At 40.4% G+C, this 22,032-nt stretch overlaps 1 protein-coding gene across 16 annotated transcripts in view; it reads right to left on the minus strand.

The window, feature by feature from the left end:
• PTPRK (protein tyrosine phosphatase receptor type K) overlaps positions 1-22,032 on the minus strand; it is a 674,681-nt gene that overhangs the window by 58,844 nt on the left and 593,805 nt on the right. For all 16 annotated transcript variants that reach the window (XM_073627229.1, XM_073627239.1, XM_073627238.1 and 13 more), the window contains 2 exons: positions 20,092-20,208; positions 12,240-12,394 (listed from right to left, as the gene is read on the minus strand). In XM_073627229.1, the coding sequence (XP_073483330.1) occupies positions 12,240-12,394; positions 20,092-20,208 (272 nt within the window). The remainder of the gene's footprint in view (positions 1-12,239; positions 12,395-20,091; positions 20,209-22,032) is intronic.

Raw genomic sequence — 22,032 nt, forward strand, 5'->3', positions numbered from 1 at the left:
ACTAAGGCATTACTGTTACATTGGAAAAATCCACCAAGTTCAAAAAAGGTAAATGTTACCCACTGTCAATGTACAGTGCCTTGTAAAAATTATCCCCCCCTTGGCATTTTTTGTTTTGTTGCCTCACAACCTGGAATTAACATGGATTGTTTGAGGATTTGCATCATTTAATTTACAGAACATGCCCACGACTTTGAAGATTTTTTTTTTTTTTTATTGTGAATAGGACAAAATAACAGAAAAGGTAAATGTGCATAACTATTCACCCCCCTAAAGTCAATACTTTGTAGAGCCACCTTTTGCGGCTATCACAGCTCCAAGTCACTTTGGATAAGTCTCTATGAGCTTGCCACATCTTACCACTGGGATTTTTGCCCATTCCTCCTTGCAAAACTGCTCCAGCTCCTTCAAGTTGGATGGTTTGCGCTTGTGAACAGCAATCTTTAAGTCTTACCACAGATTTTCTATTGCATTGAGGTCTGGGCTTTGACTAGGCCATTCCAACATATTTACATATTTCCCCTTAAACCACACAAGTGTTGCTTTAGCAGTGTGTTTGGGGTCATTGTCCTGCTGGAAGGTGAACCTCCGTCCTAGCCTCAAATCAAACACAGAGTGGTACAGGTTTTGCTCAAGAATATCCCTGTATTTAGCACCATCCATCTTTCCCTCAACCCCGGCCAGTTTCCCAGTCCCAACTGCTGAAAAAGCATGATGTTGCCACCATGTTTCACTGTAGGGATGGTGTTCTTTGGGTGATGTAATGTGTTGGGTTTGTGCCAGACGTTTTCTTTGAGGGCCAAAAAGTTCTATTTTAGTTTTATCAGACCAGTGCACCTTCCTTTATACATTTTGGGAGTCTCCCACATGCCTTTTCGCAAACTCAAAACGTACCATTTTGTTTTTTGCTGAAAGTAATGGCTTTATTCTGGCCACTCTGCCATAAAGCCCAACTCTATGGAGCGTACGGCTTATTGTCATCTTATGTACAGATATTCCAGTCTCCGCTGTGGAACTTAGCAGCTCCTTCAGGGTTACCTTAGGTCTCTGTGCTGCCTCTCTGATTAATGCCCTCCTTGCCCAGTCCATGAGTTTTGGTGTGTGGCCGTCTCTTCGCAGGTTTGCTGTTGTGCCATGTTCTTTCCATTTGGTTATGATAGATTTGATGGTGCTCCTAGGGGTCATCAAAGATTTGGATATCTTTTTATAACCTAACCCTGACTTGTACTTCTCAACAAAATTGTCCCTTACTTGTTTGGAGAGTTCCTTGGTCTTCATGGCAGTGTTTGGTTAGTGGTGCATCTTGCTTAAGTGTTGCAGCCTCTGGGGCCTTTCAAAAAGGTGTATATATGTAATGACAGATCATGTGAAACTTAGATTGCACACAGGTGGACATCATTTCACAAATTATGTGACTTTTGAAGGTAATTGGTTGCACCAGAGCTTTTTATGGGCTTCAACTATCCTGCTTCTAACGAACACCTTTTTAATTCCTCCATCAGCTCACCCCCCACAGCCTTAATCTTTTGTATCAAATGATCCTTCCTTTTTAGATTGTAAGCTCTAATGATCAGGGCCCTCTGATTCCTCTTGTACCAAATTGTAATGTAACTGTAATGTCTGCCTCTATTTTGTTTAGCGCTGAGAAAACTGTTGGCGCTATATAAAACCTGTATATTAAGAACAACAAAGGGGGTGAATACATACGCACATGCCAATTATCAGTTTTTTATTTCTGAAAAATAGTTTTATATATATATTTTTCTAATTTTACTTCACCAACTTAGACTATTGTGTTCTGATCCATCACATATAATTCAGATTAAAAAAAACATTGAACTAAAGGCTGTAATGTAACAAAATAGGTAAAAAGCCGGGGGGTGGGAATACTTTTGGCAAGGTACTGTAGTAGACACATTTTAGAGGATAAATAACACACTAAGTTAAGCAACACCCCATAGGTAAAACCTGGCATGATCACACATACAGGGTAACCCTCTTAACTCATCCAGGCTGCAGGTTCCTGGAGGAGACCAAACTTTACCCAATGGCGGGCACAGACCCAAAGGGGTCATCAGGGTCTGGGTACCAAAGGAATGGTCCATGGCCCTGTATAGCAGCCTGCAGCTAACTACTCTTGTTGCATTATGTATCAAAATGGGTGAAAAAAAGCAGGATCCAGTGCCCGAAGAAAACAATATAGGCCGACCCTGTTGATGTTGAGTACAGTTTCCAAGATGTACATAGAGGGCAACTGATCCAGAACCTGCTAGTGAACTCTGAGGCAATAAGCAGCTGGATCTTGATAGACATGTCAGTTGAATCAGTGAAGAAAAAAGGATTGGTAAAGAAACTTCTCCAGAGGAGAACAGTTTCTTAATTTAAGGACACTGGCAAAACACTGGCATCGCATGGAACAGGTAGGGATATATGAAGGTGCACTAAGGGGTTATCCCCAGCAAAGCTTTTCCTAGTGTTCCATCACCTGAAGGTATTGGCATATAATCCAGGACTACCAGTCCTGTACTGTAAAATTAGGGATGGCTCAAAGCAATCCAACTGAAAGGTGGGCAACACAGCAAAAAAAAAAAAAAAAGCTAAACATGCAACTACTATGCAACTAAGGCTAACAGGGATGCGTAATAAAGATAGAGGCTAGTGAAAAAACATTCAGTCTAAATGTGGCTCTTCGCTGAACTCTGGGTCAGGCGAAGATCCAGTCGTGTCTAAACAAAGACAGAGTGCTTGGGTGTCTGTTTATAAAACTGTGAACAGCAGTGATCCCAGTCCATTAACGGTTTATGAAATAAAGATGATCATGGGAGAACATATTCTCCGCCGATGATCTCTGCCCACAGAGAAGCTGTGATTGACTGACACAGAAACAGCCAGTTTATGAAACTGCAATCTCAGCAATTCACTGGCGATCTGTGTCAGAATTCACACTCCCAGATTCATCAGCTCAGAGCTGGTGAATCGGAGAGAGAAGAAAGACTTCCAGGGGAAGGGGAAGGAGAAAGATTTTTGACTTCCTCCTTCCTCGATCAGACCCCCCCCTCGCCTAATAGCTTCATCAGGGGATATACAAATCACAGCATGTCTTTAACTGTACAAAAATACAAAGAAGAAACAGAATGAGTGTAATAAATAAAAAATGTCATATAACATTATGCACAAAGGAAAACAACAATTGCCAATGCTCTCCCCAAAGGAGGAGGAACCTACCGCCTTGAATCTCCCGAAAAGAGCCACCGCCAAAAGAGAACAACCAACCAAAAGGGAGAATGAGTCCTGCGCGGCCACAGAGGACACAAAAGACCAGGCTAAGAAATGCAATAAAAGAAATAATATGTAGATTCCATCTACCCTTTTTATAGTTATTCATGTCCACTGTCCCTTACCTTAACAAATGTGATCGATACCTGCTCCCCATTTTTTAGTTTCTTTTCTTCTTTTTCCTTTTTTAGTATTACCTTTCTATTTCTTTTCTCCTACCACAGAGTTATCTATTTTTGTCCCTACTGGATATATCTCATCTTATATCCCAGTTGCCTTTCACCCCATGCTCTGCATTTGCTTGTTTTTATGCACCCTGTCGGCCCTTTCACATATATTTTTTTTCTTTTATTGCATTTGTTAGCCTGGTCCTTTTGTGTCCTCTGTGGCCACGCAGGACTCATTCCCCCTTTTAGTTGGTCCCTTTTGGCGGTGGCTCTTTTCGGGAGATTCGAGGCGGTAGTTTCCCCCCTCCTTTGGGGAGAGCATTGGCAATTGTTATTAATTTTGCTTTGTGCATAAGGTTATATGACATTTTTGATTTATTACACTCATTGTTTCTTCTGTGTATTTTTGTACAGTTAAAGACATGCTGTGATTCGAATATCCCCTGATGAAGCTATTAGGCAAAACATGTCGGGTTAATATACGAATTTGAATTTCCTGCTTCAATTTGAACACCCGCCTTATGACCACTTTCATCATGGAATGTTGATTATTATTTAATATTTGGCCTTGTTAGGTTTTTAATTCTAACTCTTATGAAATACCTTTTATATACTGTATTGGTTTCCATTATTATTTGTAAGCATCATGATAATCTCTTCTTCCCTCCCAACTTGAAATATTGTTCACAAATCTGTCTAAATCTGTTAGTGAGCACTTCTCCTTTGCAACATCTGTGGCATGGTGCTGTGTGATAAAACTGCACATTTTAGAGTGGCCAGCCTAAGGCACCCCTGTGCAATATTCATGCTGTCTAATCAGCATCTGGATATGCCACACCTGTGAGGTGAATGGATCATCTCGGCAAAGGAGAAGTGCTCACTAACACAGATTTAGACAGATTTGTGAACAATATTTGAGAGCAATAGGCCTTTTGTGTACATTGAAAAAGCTGTAAATCTTTGCGTTCAGCTCATGATAAATAGGAGCAAACACAAAAGTGTTGCGTTTATAATTTTGCTCAGTGTATATATAGTGTGTGTGTGTGTATATATATATATATATATATATATATATATATATATATATATATATATATATATATATATATATATATATATATATATATGTATAAATATTTTATTAACTAGGTGGGCAGTCTCGGGTATGTCCCTGTTCTAAGCAGTGATAATTTATAACTGCTTGTTCCGGTGAATTTCTGGTACTGTAAACTAGTTACGTCTCATGAGATTCCAGTATCAGGGGGCGTTCTCCACTGTTTGAAACGTTTACAGATCGCTTTACTCCTCCAAAAGAGAAGTGATCTACACCGCTTCATAAACTGGCAATCAGAGGAGAATGATCTCCTCTGTGAATGCCGGAGAATGGAGCAGTAAATATTTACTGTCTCCTGGGATGTAAATTCATTGTCAACTGAATGCCCTTCATATTGATCCTATGTGAGGGAAGAGTTGTAGGAGGACGGGCATAGATCAGATGGAACTGATCTCACTGAGTCACCAGGGCATCCTAGGATCCCTGGACCTGGGGGAGACAAACTTAGGTGGCTTGTTGTTGAATCCATGACTTTAAGGACTGAGAGAAACATAAAGAGCTCTTCTAAGACTGAAGTCTGTAATGATGCTTAGCCTTCTTTTGCTGGGGCAAAAGGGTGCGCTTATCCCTGGGTGATTGCCTTAATCAAGGAGCCTAGAGATAGGCAAATGAGGTACTCCCTTTCAAAAGGCAAGCATAGTAAGCGCTTCTTGCACAGTAGTTTTACAGCCCAAAACTTGGGCCAAGGGGTCCTTTGCATGTTGAACGAAACGAGACCCATGTGGGAGACTAGACACAGAACATCTGCTAGCCTGTCAGTGCAGTAAAGCAGGGCTGTTGGCATAAGTTCTAAATGCTGGGGATCAGAAAGATCAAACAAGACAGATCTAGCATCCCTAGCCATATCTTTGCCCAGATTGCAAGTCTGACAGAAAGACATGGTCGCAATAACAGGTTAAAGGGTAGGGGTATAGGACGCAGGTCGCTCTGGGTCTAAGCATGTCCATACTGCATCCACAAGGACTGAAATGATATCACTGAGCTTAGAAGTTATGTCAGTAGACCAAGACCCTTCTTGCACTAGCTGATCCATAAGGGACAGAGTGCTTTCCTCTTCAACCTCCACAGGACTGTGCAGAAGCAGCTGAAGCTCCAGGAAAATCAGAGCAAGAGATGGCACAGGAACATGCTTGCAACCCTGCATTTTGTCAGCTACCATGGTCAAAGATATATATATATATATATATATATATATATATATATATATATATATATGTATAACTGCAGAGAATTCCACCCTGGATAAGGCATAAGACGAGGGCATGCCAGAATAAGTAGAACTATAGGCAAAACTTTTTTTTTTTCATTTAGGATAGAGTTAGGGAGGGTTATAATCCTTATAAGATTTTTGTGTCCCATTGCGGAGATTTCCCTTCACTTCATGTCCCGTAGCCAAACCGGAAGTGAGAGGAAATCCAGTGCAAATCAAAGAAATTCCTTGGGGACCCCCAGGTTACCAGAGCTAGTGTCCCCATTAGAAGATTTCCTCTCTATTACTTTTCTGGGGACAACCCAAAAACTAGGATTTTCATTTACTTTCAATAATAATGGTAAACAGGACAAATAGAGAGCTGGAATCTTCTTAATGGGGTGTCACAGACAGCAATAAAAACTGACAGGTGTCAGAGGAAAAGAGCCTAGGCTTTCAGTTATAAGGCCTTTAAAGAGAAGTACTGCAGGCCGTCCCAGCTCTGTTAATGGATCATAAGCTGGAAAGGCCTGCTACCTTTGCACTTCTGAACCATCATCCTGCAAGCGAGAGATTTCCCCCAAAGTACTTTCAAGCCACCATGGAGGAAGAGTTAATGCCCTCTACGACCAGGTAACATTGTAGAAACTGCAAAAAGATGAAGTCTGAGCCCCGTTCACATTGGCATGATTTGACAGGTCAAATTGCATGTCAAATCAGAGACAGCAATAGGAGCATCCCAATCGGTGTGACACCGCACTGATTTCCAAAACGTAGTTCCTGCACTACTTCTGGCAACTTCAGGGGCGATTTCAATATACATCTGTGCATGAACCTGCACAGATTTTTTTCAAGTCGCCCCCCAAGTCAGACTGAAATGCAGCTTTGAAATCATGCAAATTCAGATGAACTCGTACAATTTCAAAGCCGTGTTCAGTGTGAACAAGGGCTAACAGATCAAAACTACCAGCTAAAATTACAGTAATAATGAAGTACTTAGAATTCCTCTGAAATAAAGAGTAGAAAATACATAAACAATGGCATAAACAATATCAAGCCAACTTCAATGTTATCAGTTTAGAGAAGGAAGAAGAATGAAAATTAATTTTGCTGTAGGTTACTGCGGTTTGCTCCTTTCTGAATGAAGAAGGAAATGTCAGTATTTTCATTTTTGCAATTAAACACTACTGATTTTTTTTTTTTATAAAGGAGGAGGTTAAATGGTGTTTCATAGTTCCTTTATCCAATAGTTCTCATTAGTAGATCTGGCAGAGGCTGAAGATAAGAGGTTTATACTCTGACTTTCCACTCGGCCTCAGCATTAAATCATGGGGGATCAATACCAAGAGCTTTACAGCACAGCTATTTGTTTACACTTCACCACTACCTGAATAAAACAAGAGAAGCGCATTTGACAGATAGTCTGATTTATTAGCGGTGCAGTCTCCTTCCGCTACCTTCCAGAAAATGTAAATAACAGTGTTGCTATGTGTTATTCAAAGAACTCGGATCATTGTCTTGAAATGACAACAGTGTTTAGGTAGACGTGGAACAATGAACACTTCACGTCTAAGACTACAGCAGAACATCTGAACTGCTGGAATACAAGGATTTAATTTTGTACTCTACAAAGGCAAGGCTGCCCTGGAAAAAAAAAAAAAAAAAAGACATGTACCTAAATACCTTGGAAGGAAAAATCCTTGCTTTAAACTCTGAAAAGTCAAAAGAAAATGTTATGTGAAAAGTTTCTACTTGATTCCTTAAAGCTCCACTTTCACCTTGATTGTCCCAAGGTATCAAAAGCTTCATACGTTCTGTTATGCTTACAGCTACAAGTCCCTATAGCCTGCCTAAAATCTCACTACTGGCATATCATTGTAATGGGTGGTCTCACTGACCAATATTAAGATGCAAGAGGTAGCCAGGAATCTACATAGTAGGTTGGCAGGTTTTTTTTTTTTTTTAAAGTACCTTAAGGGACTCTGTGCAGGCCAGTCAAGTTCCTCCACCCCAAACTTTCACATTCATGTCTTTATGGACCTTGCTTCGTGCACTGGTCTAAATCATTTGGTGTAGGGGAATTATGGTGTGGGGTTTGTTTTTCAGGGGTTGGCCTTGGCCCCTTAGTTCCAGTGAAGGGAACTCAAAGCATCAGCATACCAAGACAGTTTTTAGGGATGGCCTCTTCCTGTTCCAACGTGGCGGCGCACCAGTGTATACACAGTATCAAAAATATTAAATTGAATTGGTGCATTCCAGACTGTAATCTCTATGCATCTGGTGGAGCAGGAACCACTTCATCAGAAGACAAACATGTTTTTATGTTTTATGTATAAGTGGAAAAACCATGTCATAAGCAAATTATGTAGATATCTAGCAAGATAAACTTGAACATGAGAATGAGTTTACTGTACTCCAATGGCCTCCACAGTGACCAGATCTCCATCCAATAGAGCACCTTTGGGATGTGGTGGAACGGGAGATCTGCATCATGGATGTGCTGCCGACAATTCTGCAGCAACTGCGTGATGCTATCATTTCAATATGGATCAAAATCTCTGAGGAATGTTTCCAACACCTTGTTGAATCTATGCCACAAAGAAAAAAGGCAGTTCGGAAGGCAAAAGGGGGTCCAAACCGGTACTAGCAAGGTGTACCTAATAAAGTGACCCATGAGTGTATATTAAAGAGTAGCAGGTGGAAAATTATATTACAAAAAATATGAACAATTTAAAACCAACAAAGTGCTGCATCACTGATTAAAAGAGCGTTACTTTACAAACACAACTAAAAACAAAAAGTGCTTAAAAAAACCAAATGCAAAAAAATAAAACACCAATAATTAAACAAATCGTGAAAAATTGCATAAAACATGTACAATGGCAAACATTAAGAAAAGTGAAATTACCCCATGTGATAAAAAGTAAGCAAGTGCCACTTCTGTGTAGCACTCACATTGCAAAAATCCAAGTAGTGTAACGAAACATGAAACATTTCACAAAAATTGCGTAAATTTTTACAATTGCTCACACACAATAAACAGTGAAATAAATGCATGTGATAATAGAAGAACAAACAAAAATACCAATTGACACTCACAATGCAGAAATCTAAATAATTGCACAAAATGTGAACAATTTCCCATACAGTATCAATTCTCAAATGTGATAATAAACGCATTAAAAACAGTCCAGTGGAACACTCTTGGTATGAAAAACCAGTGAAAGGAGAGGAATGGTCAGATGTGCAGGATGAGAAAGGTAAAGGGATTAAAATGTACATGTCACATCAGACATTATGGAAATCTGTTTTATTGTAAATGAGTGGGAGAAGGGGCTAAAGATCTTTTTTTTACTAAAGCGGTTGCTGCTGGCTGATCTGGCATAAATGAAGAGGAAAGGTTGGGCTCACAGATAAACATACTATTTACATGTGATCACTGCAATTGGTTTTCTATAACAAATTACAGTGATCCTACAGTGCAGAGCTACGCAGGTAGGCTCTTCACATAACAATGGCTCCATTCACAGGCGTTATTTATGAGTGACATTTATAAGCAACACTGCCATTTTCATACAATACAGTGGGAGTGGCTAAATAAATGCCAAGCTGTCTTTCAAGAGCTGTTGAGTCAAAATTGAATAATTTTTGTTGCCATAAGTATAATGAAATGGTATAGCCTGGGCCCTTAGACTAAAATTTAAGTAATATTGTCTTGGAGTGCCAACCCTCAATGTAAATTTTAGAGAAGAAATGTGTAGTGAGTTAAGCAGGCCATACATGGTCGAATTTCGAACAAATTTCTTTTCAAAATCAGAAAGTTCCTTTTTTTTTGTGATTCGATGATGCCACCATTGATTTTCGAAATCCGGCCGACCAAGCCTTCAAATTTACCTCATGTTGCTACAGAAAAGAATTTTTGTGGCCGGGAATCTTCTTTTCTCTCCGTAAATTTTCTTTTCTTATTACATTTCTTGCACGATTCTCCCATCATTGATTAGAAAATCGTACGTTTTTCAAAAAATTTCCAAAAGGTCCGATTCCTCAAATTTGATTGCCGCACGAAAATTGGCCATTGTTAGAGCCCACTAAATCTACTAAAAAGCCCACTAAAATTCTTTCATATGATTTTCGAAAGAAAACTCTTACGAAATTCGAACCGTGTATGGCCGGCATAAGGGCGTTAAATGGTCTCCTAATAATTTCTTTGCATTAATCTCAGCTATATACTGACAGTTCCTTGTTCACTGTATCGACCTAATTCAGTTAAAACGCATAGACTTTGTGATAGTGTGGTACCTCACCAGTGTATTGGTCCAGGATTCTCAACCAGGCAGGTTGAGGGGCTCCAGGGTATTTGCTTGTTTGAGAGGAAACTGGCTTTTTAGTTTCCTCATTATTTAGTAAGGTCCATTTTGGGACCTGGAGCCTGGGGATTTCTTCCAGATTCGGGTGGGATAAAAACCCCAGTCCTGGGTCCAGGTTTTGGGACTCACCGGCACACTGATTGTTCAGGTGTGTGTGGGCCTGATGGAGTCAGGACCATGATTCCGGGCTCCACCCAGAGAGACAGGAGGTCTCCAGGAGTCCAGGCTTGCAAGGGAGAACCCAGAGAGTGCAGGTGTGCACTGAAGTATCCAGAGAGTGCAGGCTGTAAGGTAAAAGCCAGAGACCTGAGTCTGAGGTTGCTGACAGTAGTCAGGAGAGCTCCATGTGGGAGTCTGAGCAGTGGTGTGTCTGCTGCTGAAGAGAGCCAGGTGGCTCTGTATTTTTTGTTTGCAATGCTGCATGTGTAAGCCAGGAGGCTAAATATCCTTTTATTTAAAGCTGAAGGGGAAAACCCCCTGCAAGGGAAACTACTTTTGTTTCATTTCTGGAACTTTGTTTTTCTTTAATAAAAGTGGGCCAAAAAGCCCTGAAAAGGAATTATCTGTGTGGACTGTTCTCGCTAGCGGGTGCTACACTTGAGCTAAACAACCCCCAAACCGCACAACTTTTAAACTGAACTTTACAGAATGTGCCAGTTACTGAACTGTATTATTCTTGAACTGGATTCTTCTAAGTCTGGTTACAAAGATTTTATGGAATCCAACTGAATAAGTCTAAACTAACAGCACTCATTTAAACATCTGTATAAAAAGTGTCTGAAGAGAGGGTCTACATTTTGTTCACAGTAACAAGTAGGGTTGGTATTTTTTTATCATTCTGTTTTATTAGGTGGGTTGGTAATTTTTAACCTGCATCAGAAAAAAAAAAAGGCTAGTGTTTGATTGCTTTGGGCAATTACGGTAATTTGCGGCCATCCAATAAAAAAAAGGTATTTAGGAGGTCCAACACAAACACATTCTGGGGATTTCAGAAAACGCTTCTCCGACGATCATTATAACTCCACAACAATTGTAAATTAAACTGAGACAAGTGTGGACATTTCCTCAATGCAGCAGAACTCCTGCTGCGCCTGTCACACAAATGATGCCGTGGCCGAGGAGTTTTTTTAGCTGTAGCCTGATGGGGACTCAGAGTAACTAGATCCCCATCAGCATCTCTCACTTTGTGATTGGGTGGAGTTCAAGCAAATATAAACCTGCTATTTGTTATGGAATCCACCCACTGCCTGCATTGTATTCCAAGTGGAGTTGATAGGGTACTAGCCCCACAGGCTCCGCCCACTGTCAGCACCATTGGTTACTAGTAGCCTGTGAAGCAGACAGTGTCCTTGACAGCCAATGACAGGTTGGGATAGGAGGGAGTAGCGGCGGCAAATACGCGACCCTACTATACAGCTTGCAGAGACAGGGCCTCTGCCTATCTCTCTACAAACATTTTGTGTTAGTCCTAATTACTTTTAGTTTCTTTATATGTGAACTGGAGATAATCATTTTTCAATTAAGTGTACCCAAAGCACCAATATAAAAAAAATGGTGCTAAAGACCAACATGAATCTGTGGCAAGTTTTGATAAAGCTATGGAAACTGGCAACAAACAAAAAACTAACACTGACCATGCTACATGCCAGATAAAAACAAGATTAACAGCAACGTCTAAAAAAAATAAAAATTGGGCAAATGGTGATAACATATAGCCCAAGTCTTTGGTAAGAACTGAAGCAGCTGCTTCTGCAGCTGTCCCTGATTGCACCATGCACTAGGGAATGCACTGGATCTGAGCAAAAAACAAAGAAAAACAGGAAAGCGTGCACCTTGCACAGTTAAACCTTTTATGAAGTGAAATTGTTAAAGTGAGCCTGACCTGCATGAAAATGTTTCTAAGGTAACAACACTACTAGCTTTCAAATCAATCCCTGCAGAGCCCTTGGCCCAAGCTATGCTATAGAATTGTGTAGGGCCACTGGTTTGTAAAGTACAGCCCACTGATATTTCTCTTATTTTAGCAATATTTATTTGGCTAACAATGTTCAATTAGACTTATGAAAACAAAGGCACTCTAGAAATAATGGTTTAAGTGAATATGATATTATACAAGTCACACAAACCTGCAGTGAACCACAATTGGACCAGCACTTGGAGGATTCGACAATTTTACTCTCCGAATAAAAGACAGCAGGCCTGTAGCATGATATGGTACTCCGTGATCAGGCCAACCGGTGAAGTGAAACTGCTTGACTTCCCTGATTTCATTATATCCTCTCTGCAAAACAATTAATACAAATCATTCCTAGAATTAAAAAGTGCTTTAGCAATCCTTACCTTAACATTTCTTTAGAAGAATACATAGCCCAGCACAAACTTATGTCGAATATATTTTTAGACCAAAACGGCAGATACAATGCAAAAAAAAAAAAAATGTGCCCTAAGCTAACGCATGCATTCATTTATCCCAAAAGTGCATTTATTTTACTTTGCATGCGCTGGGCTTTGTGTCCTGAGCTAGAGTCACGAAGCAGGTTTATGGCTGATGACTGCTTTATTTAAGGATATTTTACAGCACTCTCAAGCTATCAATTTCCACCAAACAAATGTCTGAAGGAAGAAGACAATGACACTTCACTATATTTGTGCCACTGCACTGCAGCCAACAAAATTCTACAATGTACTAGCAGATATTCAACACAACAGAACAACTATGTCCAAGTAATATTGAATAGACCACTACAGAAACGAACACAAGGAGAAAAATATGTGTTTACAATCATTTAAAGCAGCATAAACTTAAAACAAAAAATGTAATATATTGCCTCTTTATCATTAGATGTAGTGTCTTTATTAGTGTTCTCGTTTTTTTTTTTTGGCCAGTAACACACAAATAATGTCGAGGGGAAGCACTGGACACCTTTGCTGCCATTGTGCTACATGCTGGGTATCCAGTGCACCCTTGTGGCTTTAAGGAGGGGCAGGCTCCCTCTAGGCTTACCTGCCCTCTATCTATTCATTATTATACATGGGCTTCCACTGTAGAGGCTCTCAAACATGTATAGAGTTAGGACTGCAGGTAATACTGGGGTGCCCTGAATTGGCTTTGCAGGTTTACGCATGTATTTTCAAATGTGTGCAAGCGAAACCCCGGTTTTTAACACAAACTGTTAGACAGGACAATTCGGTTGTTTGCAGGCTGGTCGGTGAGATGAGCTGGGAATTTTCTAAATTTCTTTGGTTTGCGTCGCCCTTCCATGTGCTCCTTGTTATAGGTGTGGGTAGTGGTCATTTGTTTGTGCTGTATGAACATAACCACAGGTCCTAATTTGACAGGTGTGCAGGTGAGTGGCCCCAAATTCACACTGTCTGTGTTCAGGGTAGTACACCTACACGCACACACCTGTCAAATTAGAACCTGTGGCTGTCTTCATAAAGCTGCTGCATCCCCATAGCATAACATAGGCTGCCTGCACACAGCCCTAGCCACATTTAAAAAACATTGATTCACACTATACAGGCCACAGTTACCATGTGAATGAGCCCCAAGACCTCATTCACATACAAAGCTTTATTTGTTAACTTAATACAGTTTTATCCTTTATATTTAGCAGAAAGTTATATTGTGTTTGTGTCAGCTAATGATGATTTTAGTGTAATTTTAGTAAAAATATTGTTTTGAAATTTTTGGGTTGGTAGGCTGTACAGGGCTCCATGATTACGAACAGCAACCCTGGACAGAGTGATTGCGGCCAGGCTATGTGCATTGTGCAGGGACTGGGATGTAATATGACCAGTGAGGTGTAAGCAGTGCTGCTTAAGCCCACCTATTGCGCTCTACTTTTGGCCACTGAATCACATCAGCATTTCTGCCCAGTGCCTTCAGATCTCTTGGCCTCTCACAAACCTCTCACCACCCAGCTACCAGTATATCAGTGAGTGTGGCTTTTTCTTTCTCTGCCTATTGGTGGCTACTCGCTGACTTTGTCGCACGGTCCCACATATCTACCTGACTGCCCAGGGCTGGCTTGCCCTGGCCCAAATCACTAAGTCAGACCACAGCCCTCAGCTTTACAGTGCAGGTTTAGGTTATCCCGATTACCCCCTGAACTCTGGCGTCACCTACTCCTGACCCCTGAACTCTGGCGTCACCTACTCCTGACCCCTGAACTCTGGCGTCACTAACTACGGCACCCCTGCACTCTATGGCCCTTTAAGCCAAGGCCAATATTCAGTGCAATTACATCCAATTCATATTGTAGTGTGCTGCACGCACAGCAATTTCCTTTTCACATACAGTAGAGCCAAGCTTATGATCTTGCACAAAGGCCCACTGCTTCTAGCGTCAACATTAGGGCAGGTGCAAAGGGCACCATCTAGTGTCGCTCTTGCAATTTGAGAGCTGAAACACCCCCCATGGAACAAAATGATTTAGTAACCCTGCCCATGTGACTAGCAAAGTGAGATCTAGGGATAACGTGGGTTAAGAGAAAAAAGTTTGCTATGTCCACAAAACAAAAGGAGAACAGCCAAGAGTGTGCAAGTTTCAGCAAGAGAGGGGAAGAATGGCCTATATCAATAGAAAAATGGTTCATATCAATGCTGTATATACCCTTCGCCAAGCACTTAGTTTAGTTTATAACTAAATAATGGAGACTGTATTCTGGTGGTGGTGTGTAGGGTTTTCTGCTTTCAATCCCAGTCAATGACTATGCCTAGGCTGGTGTGATTTCATTAGTTTACTGGAGGCGGGAGGCAGAATTTCCTTAATCTTCTATCCCTTAGTGAACAGGATGCAATAATGTATTAAGTCAGGCTGCAGTAGGGGATGATCTATGTTAGTTCTGCACTCCTGTGGCGTTCCAGACGAAAGTGGGCGAAAGCATGCTGTTGCTTGATGTCACAGACCTGGTCCAGGCTCTGAAAAAACCCTGTGGTCAGGCTTCACCCAGAAGTCTGGTCCGGCAGCTAGCTCAGCCTCTCAGTAAGCTGCTGAGAGCCTGAGCCAATTCCTCCCAAACCCCTGCACAGCCCAGTGCTCTAGTGAGTGCTGGAGGGGCAGAGCAGACAGCCGGTGATTGACAGTCACCAGCTCTCTGCAGGTTGAAGACCAAGAGCTGAGCGATCAGCAGTGTTTGATCACTCAGCTCTCATTCTTAGAGGTAACAGGGGACAGCTGCAGCTGGGATCAATGCTACAACCATCTAGTTAAGTATGATTGATTTTTTTTTAATTATTTTAAACTTCTCTTTTAAATACCTGAAAGTGTTACACTTACACATTAGCATGTACGCTTTGAACCAGTGAAAACATATCTGAGTCCACTTTAAAATGGACAAGGCACTAAGCTAAACACAGCACCTGGATGCAGCAGACTTCTGTCCTATAGCTGCAAATACACACAGGACAATTAGCTGCATCCAGTTTGTGTGACCAGAAGCACTAGCTCTGGAATCAAACCCTGTGCCCAATGCTGCTCAGAGGCTCTATTCGCATATAACTGGTTGTATCATAAAGGGTACAAATCTGGCCACAGCTATTCTCTCACAACATGTGTGTGGAGCCAAAGTTTCTCTGTCAACAAGCAAAAAAACAGACCAGAATAGGTAATCATCTGAATGACCAGACAGAAAACTGTAACTTGCAGTTTACTAAACAGGTGAAAAGTTAAGGTGGCTGTGAAGGCAGAAGTTTTTTTTTTTTGCCTTACTGCTTTTACACAGTAAGGTAAAAAACCTTCTGCAAGCAACTTCCCCTAAATATTTACCTGAGCCCGGTCTTGATCCAGCAATGTGCACAAGAGCAGAGGCTCTCTCCCTCATCATTGGCTCAGATACAGCAGTGGGAGCCATTTGCTCCTGCCAATCGTAGCCAGTGACCAGGGAGCGGGGCTGAGCCAGGAGATTTTACAATTACTTTAAGAGCAATAATGCAAAACAGGTTTGGGATAGCCAGCACAAACACAAAACTCTTCACAATGTCTTTGTGACTCAAAAGAGTAACATATGGTCGCATAGCATAGTCTCTCTATTGGATTCTATAACAGCATCTAGCTGAGAAATACCTCTTCAGTAAAACATTTCAGAACACAATCAGCTACTTGTAATTATTCTCTTAAAAAGTATCCCTCATAGTAAAGTCTAGGGTAACTGGTAACACAGGAGAACAGATAGAGGGAACCAAGGTCCAAGGACAAAAAGCCACACCATTGTAATTGAAGTACTCAGGTAGCAGTGAGGGAGGGCTCCCTACAGTAGCTGGGTTTTCTTCAGAAGGTACAGGACCTTTCACCTGGCTGCAGATCACCTGCCCAGCTACCTCTGCTTCATTAGGTGTGGTCTTTCTGAGCTCCTAAAGAATAAAAGCTGTAAAATGTATACTCCTTGGGGTTGTCAAAGAACTCAAAGATTTGTGAGAATATCTGTGAGGCCTGATCTACATCTGAGCATGGTGAATATATGGGCTACATAACAAAAGTGCTTTCAATGATACAGTGAGTAGACATAAAGGTGAACAAATAAGACTGCCCCTATAAACAAAAAACCCTGATGCAGCTCAGTTATTCATACATACAAGTGTTATACAAGTTTTTGATTTAGTTTTGGATAAAGAATAGAGGAGATACAATCAGCCAGTTTATTTTATTGGTGTCAGTGTCTCATTGGGAAATGTTCTCTTCTCTTTACATCCTGCAGATGCACCAGGAAGTAAAATAAACTTTACAACAAAACTTAGGGTTGTTTCCTTCTTAGACAATTGTTCCTAGAACTGATGTACCCATTGGAATATTTTGTTCTGGTGACAACTGTAACATATTGGATTTCCCATTGCTTTCTGTCACAGTAACAATGGTGAACAGGCAAATAGAGAGGGTAAATCTACCTAACTGGGACAAAGACAGCAATAAAACTTGACACACATTCTAACCCTTTCCTAATCTGTGAAGAAAACATGGATAGGTTTGGCTATACATACACTTTAGCCTGTTTTCATACAAAAATAAGCTTTATATAAAAACACTGAATCATTTACATCAGTTCTTAGCAATGTATGAATTACTAACCTCTAGTCTCAAACACTAGGTAAATATGGGCAAGATGATAAACTGACTGGGGTGTAATTATTTATTGCTATTGTGGGGGTAATAAAAGTGCCCAGAGAAACATTTTGGTTATCACTTCATTCTCTAGCCTTGAACACTAAAGTGACTCCCTCAAATCCATAGATTTATTTAGCATTACAAATCAAATCAATAGAGTACTTTGTAATCTTGGCTCAGAAATTTCATCAGCTTTTAAAATTATTAATCATCTGTACCCTAACATTTCCTTACTAAAGTGTTTATTTCACTATTCAGTGGGTTTTATTGCGAACAATCCCCTGCATTTCAGAAACAAAATGTGTACTTTACTACAGAAGAGGTCTAATTATACTATACACAGCTTCAGAGATTTACATATCCTATACATACTGTGGGAGGTTGTATTATACAATATACTATACAAATAAATCAACCATAGTGCATCTGATTTTCAGCTTATTTTAAAAGCATGCTAAATGTAGGAATAGAAGTACAGCAAATATTTATTTTCTAAAGTTTGTTCCTCTAATGAATGAGTCTTGAGAAGGAGTGTGTTTAAAAAATGTCTCAATTTATTTTGTGTATTCACCTATCACATATTGGAAGCCATAAAGTAGAACAATAAATCAATGTTGTGAATAATGTCTGTTAGATGCTTTCTTCTGTGATGTTTGTATAGCATCCCAAATATCTAAAATAGGCTTATTGCTATAGTGGGAGTACAGACAATGGTTATCTGTGCATATTTACAAGCATAATAAGAACAGTTTACAGACACAATGTGGCAATGAAGAAGCAGTTAACATTCCCCCATAGGCTACAAAGGATACATCAAATGACTGTACAGACATAAAAGAACAAAACAAGTTATATACATTGTATCCACCATGTTTCCCAACCTGCCTTACAATACAGAAATAGAAAAAGGGATATATGTGTGTCAAAACAAAAACTTTACACATAAATGTGGGATATAATAGGGCCAATGAATCTATAACCCAGTAGCAATTTATAAAGCAATTAGCATTTGCTTTAAAGTAACAAAATAAACCTAAAATCCCTAAATGTATTTTCAAAATGCATCTATAGGACAAATTAGGCAATTAAATGAAAATGCGCATTTCATATTTTGTAATGTCTCTATTAATCAAGAAGCTTCATTAAACTGCCAAACAACAAACGGAACAAAATATTGCACTCTAGTGTTGTCTGTTTATTCAAAAAACTTTATTCCACTTGAGGCTGCACACTACAAGTCCCTGCCATAAGAACACACCCTCTAACACATTGCTACCTTCCATAAAGTAGAGTTCCAGGTGTCCTATCATTAAACTGACTGTAAGAAATTATTTCAATGGCAGAACAGTCTGGTTGCTGGAGCTGTTGTAAAAGAATATAGTAGCATTACCTGAATGCTGTAAACAGGTTCTTTATTCCAGAAGCATTTTGAGACACTTGCAAACTGCCGCAGGGTATAGGTCAAGTGAGTCTTAGTGCATCCCCACCATTCAGGAGAAACCTTGTTGTTTTATGAATGAATATAAGGCTTCCTCTGATTGGCCAAGGTGGAGATGCAGGCGGATGGCATCATGATCACCACCTCGGCCAGGGGAAGCCTTGTAAAAAAGGCTGCAGGGGACCTTGTAGATGGGCTCCTGAGCAGGGTACCTGATCTGTCTGCAGAGACCTGCAGGATTGGAGTTTTGGAGCAGCAGGTTTTTCCTTTGATACTGCCATAAAGATCTGTTTTAGTGTTTTTTTTCCCTCTGATGCATTCAATTGCATGCAACCAGTGCAGAATGTCTTTCCAATACCAAATCTTTGCTGAGTATAGCCAACAAAGATTCGCAAATTAGCGAATTAGACAGCTCTTGCTAAACAGTCTATTTTGACATGATGTAATCCTATTAGTCTTAAATGTGGAGAATCATGAAATTGTAGATCCTGGTTACCTAGATTCATAAATTGCACAATTTTAACTATGAGGCTCGATTGCATGGACATATATTTAGACAAAGCAAAAAGTTGAGTTTTGCTGAAATAAAGACTTACTCAATGCGGAATTCCACTCATTTTTGTGTTTTTTAAAAGTCAGCAGCTACAAAAAGTGTAGCTGCTGACTTTTAATAAACACACACTCACACCGACTGAACCGTCATTTCTCTCCCTCACCTCCCTGTGGCGCCAGCATTGCAAGTGTGGGTACCTGGCTGTGACAGCTTGCGGCTTCACAGTCGGGTGCGCACTGCGCATGTGCGAGTAGTGCAGTGCCTCCCCATTGATCGGGCAATCTTCTGGGATCTGTGACGTGTCCCAGAAGATTGCAAGGAGGGGGAGAGGAGAAGTTCTGCTAGAGCCGCCTAGGCGGGAGAAGGTACCTGCCAAAAAACTAGGGTAGAAGTGCTTAAAACAGAACTTCCCCTTTTGAATGGAGCTCCGCTTTAATTCACCACGGTTGTCCATTTCACTGTGCTAACTGATAGTTTGGTGTTTTGTGATTAGGTAAATGCAGGCAATTTTAATAGACTACAGGGTCTCTTAAAAAACAATGACCATCACGTAAAAGAAAAGCATTAATACTTATCCTTCCAGTAGCCCGAGTCTTTGAACTCTGGTGCTTTGTTTTCCACACCTCTGGGTGTGTGGATATCTGCTCTTCCTCACACACACTATTTCATCCCGCCAGCTTGAATATCACTAAAGAACAAACAACTCAATGGGGAGGAACCACACCATGTGGCAAGGGGAGCAGTTATTTACACACCCAAAAGTGTGGAATACTTGGAGTGGCTGGGAAGACTGCCAGAAAGGTTAAGCATCGTTTCTCTTCTTTTACAGGCTTTAGTGGTAACAGGTTCACTTTGAAGGCTATGAAAGACTTTTAAATTTCTTACCCTTTCAAGTGTAAATGTACGGATGACATACTCAGCCAGTGGCTCCATTTCTACACATGTCACTTTAAAATCTCCATAGACTTCAGTATCATCAGGCCAGTACTTGTAACATTTAACCTGTAACCATAACAACAAACCCACATAAGAAAGAATTAACACAAATGTAACACATTTGTAATGCAGGTGTTTCTTCCTTGAGATCAATACTGTAAATATCTATGAACACTTGAAGCAGATGTTTTTCTACCTCTCCCTCTCCAAACAAAAAAAGAAATGTGCACACCTTCCATGTAAGAGCCCTCTGGACTGTCTGATGAAGTCACTGGCTGTGTGATAGCCATGACAGCCTGGGCTCGGACACAGTGGGTTAAAAGATGCTAGTCAACATTTTAACCTAGAAGACTGTGAGAATCTAGTAGTGGTATAGAGGTACTGCAAATGATAGCTGTGGATTGAAGGTGACTATTGCAATATAAGCTGCTTGTATATTTCCACTTTTAATTGCCAATAATTTTTTTTTCATTTTGGCTGGAGTTGTGCCTTAACCACTTAAGGACTAGCCTCGTTTTGAGATTTGGGTGTTTACAAGTTTAAAACATTTTTTTTTGCTAGAAAATTACTTAGAACCCCCAAACATTATATAGTGTTTTTTTTTCTAACATCCTAGAGAATAAAATGGCGGTCATTGCAATACTTTTTTTTCGCAACGTATTTGCGCAGCAGTCTTATAAGCGCACTTTTTTTTGGAAAAAAGTAACTTTTTTGAATAAAAAATTAAGACAACAGTAAAGTTAGCCCAATTTTTTTTATATTGTGAAAGATAATGTTACGCCAAGTAAATTGATACCAAACATGTCAAGCTTCAAAATTGCGCCCGCTCGTGGATTGGCGTCAAACTTTTACCCTTAAAAATCTCCATAGGCGACGTTTAAAAAATTCTACAGGTTGCATGTTTTGAGTTACATAGGAGGTCTAGGGCTAGAATTATTGCTCTTGCTCTACCGGTCGCGGCGATACCTCACATAAGTGGTTTGACCACCATTTTCATATGCGGGCGCTATTCACGTATGTGTTCGCTTCTGTGCGTGAGCTCGTCGGGATGGGGCACTTTAAAAAACTTTTTTTTTTCTTATTTTACTTTATTTTTTTCACTGTTTTTTAAAAATAAAAACAATTGGATCACTTTTATTCCTATTACAAGGAATGTAAACATCCCTTGTAATAGAAAAAAGCATGACAGTGACAGCATGACATTCCTCTTCAATATGAGATCTGGGGTCAAAAAGTCCTCAGATCTTATATTTGGACTTAAATGCAAAAAAAAAAATTTTGTCATTTGAAAAAATGACAACAAAAAAATGGCCCTTTAAGACGTATGGGCGGAGCTGACGTTATGATGTTGCTTCCGCCCTCCTATGGTATGTAGACGGGTGGGGGCCATCTTCCCCTTGCTCGTCTCCATACCACAGACAAGACAGGTCCCGATTGCCTCCGCCGCCACTGTTGGCTCCGGTAAGCAGTGGAGGGCTAACGGTGATATCGCGATGAATCCTCCATAGAGACCACCATTATTGTAAACACGACCGGCTCCTGAAAATATGGATACCTCGGTTGTGGCAGCAGCTGCTACCGTTACCGAGATATCCATCTTCAAAGTGCCAACGTATATATGTACAGGAGTCGGTCGATAAGTGGTTAAAGTGTATGCAAGTCAAGATAGCTGCTATAAAGATTCAGAAAGTTATCAGTTGCCACCAAAACAAGAGGGGGTAGTAAACCATCCACTGAGACATCTGTTTCACTGAAAACTGTCTAAAGGAGAAAAAATGTATCTTTTACTCTCTTCTTTTTGCTACTCCAGGACAGGAATTAGGGGGAAATCACCAAAGAAAGAGAAAAATAAACTGAAATGAACCTTTCCTATAAAAGCCAAAACCAAAA

The sequence above is a fragment of the Aquarana catesbeiana genome, linkage group LG04, assembly GCF_042186555.1.
Source record: "Aquarana catesbeiana isolate 2022-GZ linkage group LG04, ASM4218655v1, whole genome shotgun sequence".
Lineage (NCBI taxonomy): Eukaryota > Metazoa > Chordata > Amphibia > Anura > Ranidae > Aquarana > Aquarana catesbeiana.